The sequence below is a fragment of the Crassostrea angulata genome, chromosome 2 (genome assembly GCF_025612915.1).
Source record: "Crassostrea angulata isolate pt1a10 chromosome 2, ASM2561291v2, whole genome shotgun sequence".
In the NCBI taxonomy this organism is placed as follows: domain Eukaryota; kingdom Metazoa; phylum Mollusca; class Bivalvia; order Ostreida; family Ostreidae; genus Magallana; species Magallana angulata.
Genome location: NC_069112.1, coordinates 54,837,906 through 54,847,581, shown reverse-complemented (window position 1 = coordinate 54,847,581; position 9,676 = coordinate 54,837,906). Strand labels below are relative to the sequence as shown.

Genomic DNA, 9,676 nt, shown 5'->3' with positions numbered 1-9,676 from the left:
GGGGGTTATATTTCAACAACAAACACTTTTTCTTCTTGTGAGAAAAAATATAAAGAAGACAACAACCCTAGTCGTCACCTGCACAGTAGATGCCATTAAAATATTGCTAATGACGGAAATGATTCAGTGCTTAACCGGAAGTGCAGTTTAATTTGTGCCAAGCGGTATGACGAGCCCGACTGGTTTATGAATTTCGTCATAGAGTTATTACAGTAGCCATTACTCACGCCCCTAGAGCTGGTGGTCAGCGGCAGCTTGTGGTGGGGAGAAAAAATAATAAAAATGTGACAGGTGCGCGGCAGTCTATTCATTTATTTATACGTACATGAATATATGTTTATTAATAATATTATTCAGTATGGATTTAGAATAGATATTGTACATTTCTTGATTTTTGAATAATGAGATGTATATAGGATAGATATAAAAACTAGGAGAACTTTTAAGGAAAAATTGCATTGATAGTCCTAAGAGATACAGTTCTGTACATGCAAAACCAAACCAAACAATTTAAAAAACAAGCTCTGCAAGACTGAACCACGCAATTATATTGCACAGGAAGAGGTGTGCAGGTGTTGAAACACTGAAATCAAATAACCTTTTGACCTTTTGACTTTTCATTTGATGGTCATTTTACTTCCTCTAGAAATTTGATTTCATTTGAACGCCCCCAATTTGACTGCCAAAAAAATAAATTAATGTGGGTTAAACCTTTTCGTCAATCTAAGATCACCATCTTTTTTGTCTACACCATCTTCAAATGCCTACCATATCTGAGGTAATGGGTATGAGGTATTTACCTTTTTTTCTAATTTTTTTTTAAATTTCAGTTTCCAATTATTTTTTTTAATTAATGTGTATTAAATGTAACTGTAATTGTCTTAAAGTTGCTACACTGTTTTTTCTTATTCTTATGCATTGAAGAATTTAATACATCTGTTTAACGTTGATGTTTTAGATCAATACTGCATAAACTATTTCTATAAGACAAATTTTCAGAAATGTTAAGCTTACACATATTCTTATAGGACAAAATAAACGAAAAACCCAAGATATAACAAACTCTGCAATATTTGCACTATATATGCGTGTATCGTCTTTTATGCGTTGTCTGTTAATATAAAGGCGCTAGCTGGTGTGACCGCATCGAACGTGACAAATGGTCAACAACAAGGGGTCGGTAGAACTCTCTCTCTCTCGGGTCGGGCTATAAAACCTTCAGGACCCCGCGAGTCGCGACGCATTCAGCGGGAGTCGGCCTAGAGGGGAGACGGCACAGTCTTACAAATGGCCATGGACGTGAGGAAGGGAATTTTCGTGTTATTAGTCCTTTCCGTGACGCTGGTTTCGGGTTATTCTAAATACCGGGTGAGACCCGTTAGTAAGTCCGTGTACAGACACTATGTGGATAAATACCGAGGATACCGGAACTCATATGCCGGGTATTATCCCAACAGAAGACCCGGCTATAGATCTCTGGGACAATTCATTGGAAGGGATTTTCATCTCCAGCGGTCATTGCCTCGTTTTAAATCCGGATACCAGAAAGGGGACCAATACTTAAACAGAGGAGTAAGTTTTTTAAGATTAAGAGTGTTGTGTGTACGTGGCCATTATTAGGCTATATTAATATCTTTGCATAAAGATGTAGAAAAATACAATTTTTTTGAATATTAGAATTTTTCTTTACTTTATGCTAGTTTATAGCCAAAAAAAATCAAATCATAATTTTAAGAAAGATCTTATGGTTCATTAGTTGACCATCAAGCCCTTTAATCCACGATGAAGTATCACCAATTTTCAATTCTACCAGTTGAAACTTAATACTGTTTGACTTAATTTATGAATTGCTGTTACCAATAATACTTTTTTATCCAATCAATATTCGTTAAGCGTTTTTAAATAAAAACTCTCAATGTTTTCTTAATCACAATTTCAATCTTTTTAATGTACCCTGTTAAATTTGTTTGGACATGTGTAGCTGGATCTGGATTGTCTTTCGTTCAAACTCGAAATATTATTATGGCATGCATATATTTTATTTTTTGGTCTTTTATAGCGGAAAGGCGTGTTGATCCGTCCGATCCCCAAGTATAGGCTGCCTCCGCCATTACAAGGCCGTCCTTACAGGCCGAGCCCGACTCGATGCCCAAAATACGAAACTCTGGTGTGTTCGCCAGCTCCGTATAATATGAGGTCGGGAAAATGCTTTAGTATATGCAGAAACGGAAAACCTTGCTATAAACCATGCTCCTGCACATGCGTTCCATCAATGGGTGGGAAATTTAAAGGATCTAAACTGCTTCCGCTTGGAAAAAAATCAACCATACCTTTCTGCAAGAAATCACAGCTCTTAAGATGCCGCGCAAATAAATATTCACCCGCTTCTCACGGTCTATGTGTTAAGGCATGCGCAGATGGAGTTTGTCCAATTTCCTGTAACTGCCAATGTGTAGTGGATAGACAATTTATTGGGGGTGGTGTCGTAGGATTCTCCGGCAGAAATGGAGGACAAAGGAGAGGAGTGGGATTTGGTGGCAATGGAGGAAGTGGATTTGGCGGTGGAAGCGGTCAAGGATTTGGCGGCAATGGTGGCGGTGGATTTGGTGGTGGCGGCGGTGGCGGTGGATTTGGCGGTAATGGAGGCGGTGGATTTGGCGGCGGAGTGGGTGGTGGATTTGGAGGCAACGGAGGCGGAGGATTTGGTGGTGGCGGCAGAGGTGGCGGTGGATTTGGAGGCGGTGGATTTGGTGGTGGTGGCGGCGGTGGATTTAACGGAGGCGGAGGATTTGGTGGTGGCGGCGGAGGCGGCGGTGGATTTGGAGGCAACGGAGGCGGAGGATTTGGTGGTGGCGGCGGCGGTGGATTTGACGGCAACGGAGGCGGAGGATTTGGTGGTGGCGGCGGAGGTGGCGGTGGATTTGGAGGCAACGGAGGCGGAGGATTTGGTGGTGGCGGCGGAGGTGGATTTGGAGGCAATGGTGGCGGAGGTGGATTTGGTGGCGGTGGAATTGGCATCGGACAAGATATTAATGGTGGAATAGAAGGCCCAGGCATTGGGTTTGACAACGGATTGGATTTCGGAAACGAATTAGGCATTGATAATGGATTAGGAATCGCCGTTGGATCCGGTGGGACTGGACAAGGATTTGGGGGTGGTGTTGGCAATGAATTAGATTTTGGAAATGGAGTAGGCGCAGGAGGTGATCTAGGACTTGGTGGAGGATTTGGATTAGGGAATGATCTAGGAGGAATATCTAACGACGTTGGAGTGGGAATTTCCAATGACATAATCGGCAACGAAAGAGACTTCCGGTCATTTACAAATAACGGCGCCGGACAAATAGGTGTTATTGGTGAATTTGATCAGGGTATTCCAATAGATTTTTCAAAGTTACAAGCGATAGATCGTCTAGACTTTCCACTTGATGGAACTCAGAGAATTCCAGAGATGCTTGAGCCCGAATTGTCTCTGATGGATTCTATTCCGGAGATGAACGGACCCGCTTTAATTGATCCTGGTCTCGGAGCAAGCAACAGGGGTAGATTTCTCGGAATAAACGCTCCGGATATGGCTCCTGTTGGATTAGATACAAATGCCCTCCAAGACTTGAGTGGTCTGGTTGGCGGACCATTTGACCCAATTTTGGATATCGGAGCAGGCAGGGCGCCATCTTCAAAGTCTAGGAAAAAATCAAAAAGTCCGAAAAAAGTAACGGAAACGGTGGACATCAAAGTGGATGTAATCAAGAAAGGCGGCAATAAGAAACCAGAAAACGGTAACAGAAAAGGTAGACACCCTGGCGCAAAGGGAGTCATGCAATCTGGATCAGGATCTGTACCATTTGGTGCTAATCCAGGTGGGGCTGGATTACTGCCAGGCGATATCGTCGACCCCTCGGCATTTTTCGGTGGTGCCTCTGGTGGGGGCGGCAGGGGTCGAGGTATTGGGGGCCGTGGCGCACTAGTAGACCAAGGAATGGAAAACCCGCTCGGAATATTAATGGACGGACAAATTAATGGCGCAGGCGCAGGAGGTGTACATGGTGATTTTGGAGCTTCCGGTGGTCTCATTTTCCAGGGGGGTCCCCAAGACGCTCTTGGCATTGACGCAATTGCTGGAATTCCCGGAAATATTGATTTGCAAAATGGACATTTTGGACCCGAATCAATCCAAGGAGTTGGTGCCTCCGGTACAGGAGGGAAGTCAGGAATAATCGGGTTTGATGGGTTGGTAGGACAATCAGGAGGACTAGGGCTTGACGCCTTCCCAGCAGACGCAGGAGCTTTAGGAGTAGGAGCAGGAGCAGGAAATCAGGCTTTCGATAATCAGGGTCAGTACACTTATTAATCGATCTTAAGAGGGATAAATGAGTGTGGTAATTTTTTTAGACTAAACTAATCTCCTTAAGAAGAAGAACTCAGTATAAAAAATAATTGAAAAATGTTAATTATTTATAACTAAAACGTTCTTAAATAAACGATAATTAGATAAATGATAATTAATTGAGAAATCAAAATATATAATTATAAATATTTAAAATTTGATGTATATCTCGGATGATCTATTTGTTTACCTCTCAGCCTCCTTAATATTTTGTTATCATTCAATCATTCATGTAACCTTTTTTTTAAATTTTACGTTTATTGCTACAATATGGCACCAACTTTAGATCTAGAAAGAGTTTTTTTCAATTTGAATAAAAATATTAATAGCGGCACAAGTTGAAAAAAACATGGTGTTACAGTATCATATGGCTTGCTTTCATCTGACAAAAAAAACAACAAAAATTTTTCATTCATAAAAATCATATATCATTATTTTTATTGCTGATTATGAAGCCCAGGAGAATTGTGAAAAGTGTTCAAACAAATATTTCTCCTTTATATCTGTTGTGTTAAAAGAAATATAAAGGTTTGAGAACATTAGCACCATTTTAACAAAACAGTGGATTTTCCGTTTTATATAACTTTATATAACTTTTCATTTAATTTCTTTTAAAGTTCATGCATTGAAAAACAAATTAAAATCGACGCAAATTATACAATTTGCACTTCTTGAGTCAAACAGATCTTATATCAGTCAGTGGCTCTCTACATGTAGCTGACTGATATTTAGACATGCCTACGTCAAATGAACAGTTGATACAAACCATCCAAAGCCAATGGTCTCAAAGGGATTTGAGGGTCAACAATTTAACTATCAGATCTTCCTTAAAATTCTAGATATGATTTTTTTTTTACCCTTAAAGTTTCAGTCAGTAAAGAAACAATCCATATATTTTTACTTTGAAATTCAACTTTTTCCGACAGAACTCTCCTTCTCGAGAAGATAAATATAGTGTAAAAATGATCATGATCATCCTATTTCTTTGTCAAAGTGCTTGTAAAATAATATTAGTATACAGAAAGCTACCTATGTTCGCTATGCACAATGATGCGGGAAGATTTTTTTCCCAATACTGTGGAATCATTTTTATTCGCGGGGGTTTAATGTTCGTGGGTAGCTAAAATTTTCCTGGTTCGTGGAGAAGTAATTTCGTTTGGTAGTGTAATCGGGAAAATTTGAAATAAAAATCAAATATATTATTGAATATAGGTTCGTGGGAAAATTAATTTGTGGGCAAGGGTTATCCACGAAAGCCTCGAACATTGGTCATCCACGAATAATGATGATTCCACAGCAAGCGCTCATATATTAATTATTCAAAATTGCACTGCTATCGTAAAACTCCCGTATTTCTTATATCTGATAATCTACCTTTACCTCCGAGGTAATCTGACGTGTATATTTCGGCTCAGACCCCCGGTGACCATAAAATGTGTCAGGGATGTGTGTGATTCGTCCCCATCTTATTTATTACCCCGGAACAACGATTTCACCTGATATAACGCGAGCGTTTATGCATGCAGTCATAAATTATACACGGGCTCAAACTGCTTGTATAAGCTGTAGCTAGCGATGTGAGAGAAATTACGGCAAGCGTATACACATTATATAGGACTACTTATGCTATAAAGAAATTTAGTTAGCATCTTACACCTAACCTGTTTGAAGATATACGAAATTAATAATTTCAATCTTTTTTCTACAAAAATTCCATATCAAAACAAATATAGATATGGCTTCATTATGACAAAAAAAAGTTATATAAAAGTAATAGACATGTGATTAGGTGTTATTAAGGTGGAATAACACACCTGGAAAAAGACAAATTAACAGTAAATTATTTCATTATGAAAGATATGGTGATGAATAAATTGTACATATATCAAATAAGCGAAAAATTTGTAGTTTGAGGATAAAAAAAATGATATCTAAAAAATTCAATTCAGTAAGTAACAACAAAAGCCCATGCTGGATTCGAACTCGGAAGCCCGACACTTTAACCACTCGGCTATGGAGTAAGTTACATGTTGCCGTCCATAAAATCCTTTTAATAAAAAGAAATGTCGTTTCAATCAGAGGTCAGCCATTTTGTGATGATGTGTTATTCCACCTTAATTCATGTGCGCTATATATATATATATATATATATATATATATATATATATATATATATATATATATATATATATATATATATATATATATATATATATGTATTTTCAGTGATTCAAATTTTTTTCCTATAAGTGACTACGATTGCTCAAATTTTGGCCATAACCTAGTGTTTTTCATTTCATTTTGAACAAGTATTCATTCTGAAATGATCGGCATGTAATTTTTTTTGTTATGTCAATAATACAGCATGCATCAAATAGGATAGACTAGCGCCGTTTTATTGTCTTCCAAAATAGCATCGAACAAATTATAACTTACGTTTATTCGGCAAAATGTACTTACAGATGAAATCCTTACGCATGCAAAGAAAAACAAAACATGTTTTAAATCATTAGGTAACTGTATTAATGTTTAAAACTCACGACAAATACTTCAAATAAATTTTCTTTAGTCTTAACACTATCAATTAAAGATTTACATGAAGCTGTTACTGCAGAGTTAACAAAGTAGTGCGATGCGTAATGCGTGCGCAAATGGTTGAGTTTGCCGGATGCCTCATATAGGAACAGGACTACATGAACACAACAGGAGTCGATCACAGTTTAAAAAACCAATTTCAATTCCATTCGAATATGTAGCTTTATAATTTTTTGAGAATTTCTTATAGCTTTAAAATGACTCTTCTTGTCAATAAAATTAAAAAAAAACAACTCTTCTTTAAATGTAGATCAATATAGCCTAAAATGGCCACCGCGATCATGTTCTCTTAACTTAGTTCTTACAGAAGATCCATATTTTTTCCCTGCTTTGAGCATTTTATTACTTACGTTTCTCGACTCAATGCGTGTGGTTCATTTTTGAGAATAAAAAAAAAAATGGCACAAAAAAAATTTATACGATCATTATCAATCACAATTATTATGTCTATCAACATGTCAACTATGTATGATATTTATTTACAGGCTTAATTGATCCTATGCTTCAAGCCAGCAATGGATTCAATGACCAGATGACATTTCTAGATCCGACACAACCAAACGGTGGACCCCATGGTGAAATACCCATGGGTCCTGATGCTCAACATGCCGGCGCATCCGCTTCCGGTGGAAACATTAACCTGGATCTTGCCTCTCTACTTCCGGGAGATGTGTTAGGTGGACTGGATTTAACAGGCGGATCCAATGCACATGGCGGTGTTTCAAACAAAAATATGGGGGGTCCTGGAGAGCAAGGACATTCTGGTGGAGGAGTTATAGGACTTGCCGACCTAGGGGGCGCTGCGAGCGGGAAAGGTGGTGCTTCAGGTGGAAATGGTAGAGAGACAATGGAATCATGTTTATCTAGGGGTGAAGAACTCTGGTGTGACGCAAAACCCTCGTGGGGAAGCACTCCCGGGGTCCAGGGGTGGTGTAACACAAACTGTCAAAATGGCGCCTGTAATTATGAAAGGTGCGAATGCTCTTGTATCTCGGGTGCGGAATTTGACTTCCGGATGAGCTCTTCCGCTTCACAAAAGTTCTGAAATCGACTTATCTAAATTAAGATCTACAAAATTGAAATTTTTGATGAGTTTTTTTGTTTGAATCCGGGTTGAGAGCATATATTTATATATTTGATAGCACGTAGTACGTGCACTGGAAACCAGTTAGCCCAATAGAATTAACGGCAGTAACTCTTTTTTTTACAAAGGGCAAAATTGATACTTTCTCTAAAATATAGAACATGTATAAACAAACAACAACAATGGCCTAAATAGCAACAAAATCACTAATTGCTTCTGTATTAATAAGGAATGATCATTAACTTACCCGGGAATAGTTTTCTTGACCTTATTTGATTCTTGTATTAGACGTTGATGAACACTAAAATTGTCGAGTTACGGGGGCATAATGATAAATGGAAAGAGGTGATGTATGTATTCTGGACGTTTTTATATATCAGCACATCGCCTGGTCGTGAAAAACGATAAGATGACAACGATTTTTTTAGAGCCCAGTTGCGCCTTCTCTGGGGCTGATCTTATACTTGCGGGTTTGTGGTTTTGGGCTTTTGAACAAAGAAACAAAAAAATAATACTGCCTAGAACAGATTCGACTATAGACATAAAAAGAAGATACGGCCATTAAATCTGTACATACTAAAAGTTGTTGGACTGTTTATCTTTCGAGTGCAGCAGCGAATGTTTTAAGAACAATCAATTCAAACCATCAGTCTGAGTGTACTTAATAACTTATATGAACTGTATGTAATATAGCTATTTTATCGATAAAATATATAGTGCTTTAGTACAAGTCGCCACGAACATATCATTCATAACTATAACAAATAATTTATGAAGGACTGTGGTATTTTATGACACGTTCTGCCTATGCTTGGTGGAGAACAGTTGCAAGGACTTATATGATCATTATTATTTTAAAGTCATGCATTCAAATCCCCCCCCCCCCCACCTTTGACTTGTTTGTTTTATATATTGTTATTGTTCTTTTGTTTAGTTCATTGTAATTATTAGTTAAATAATAAAAACAATGATTTTTTTTTTTTCATTGTCAATGTTTTTTTTTTCGGAGAATATTTCTTATTATTTTATGATAAGCAGATAATTTACATGTATAATTTGGTGTTCTGCAAGGTTGTCCATTTATACCACCATGTTTAAGCAGTGTCTCGTATGAGGAATAAAATTTGATAAAACTAGATTTTTAAAATAATTTATATATAAAGTATCGTGTATTTCGTAGAAAGGGGGGCGGGGCTTTAATTTTAACAATCTACACAAGATAATGTTATTGATGTGTTATTTTTTAGGATACTTTTTTTATTGATTTCGTTTCATAAATGATGTACAAAAAGGTAAAGGCGTTTAAAAATTATATCAAATTGTGGATTATTTTTGAAATATAAATTTATTTAAAAAAATATTCGTTAAAAGGAAAAAAAACAATTATTGTTTTTTATCCATTTTTATTAGTATGGATATTGGATTAAGGATTTTACTATTTAACTTGAAATTCTCTTTCGCCTTTTCAATTCAGTGAATTGCGGGTTTATACAATATATTTAATCTTCGGTGTATATTGCATTCAACAGGTCAACAACTATCGCAGCACTGAACGCCAAACATGATTCAACATTCGTCATCGTGTCGTAATGAGTCATTCGGCTTTCTCT

General features: G+C 37.4%; 1 protein-coding gene across 1 annotated transcript; it reads left to right on the top strand.

Annotated features, from left to right (window-relative positions):
- The first annotated feature begins 1,234 nt into the window (after positions 1-1,234).
- On the top strand, positions 1,235-9,385 carry LOC128173165 (uncharacterized PE-PGRS family protein PE_PGRS54-like). The gene is made up of 3 exons (XM_052838881.1): positions 1,235-1,572; positions 2,060-4,334; positions 7,468-9,385. The coding sequence occupies exons 1-3, from the start codon at positions 1,288-1,290 to the stop codon at positions 8,025-8,027; spliced, it is 3,120 nt and encodes a 1,039-aa protein (XP_052694841.1). The 5' UTR covers positions 1,235-1,287; the 3' UTR covers positions 8,028-9,385.
- The last annotated feature ends 291 nt before the right edge of the window (positions 9,386-9,676 follow it).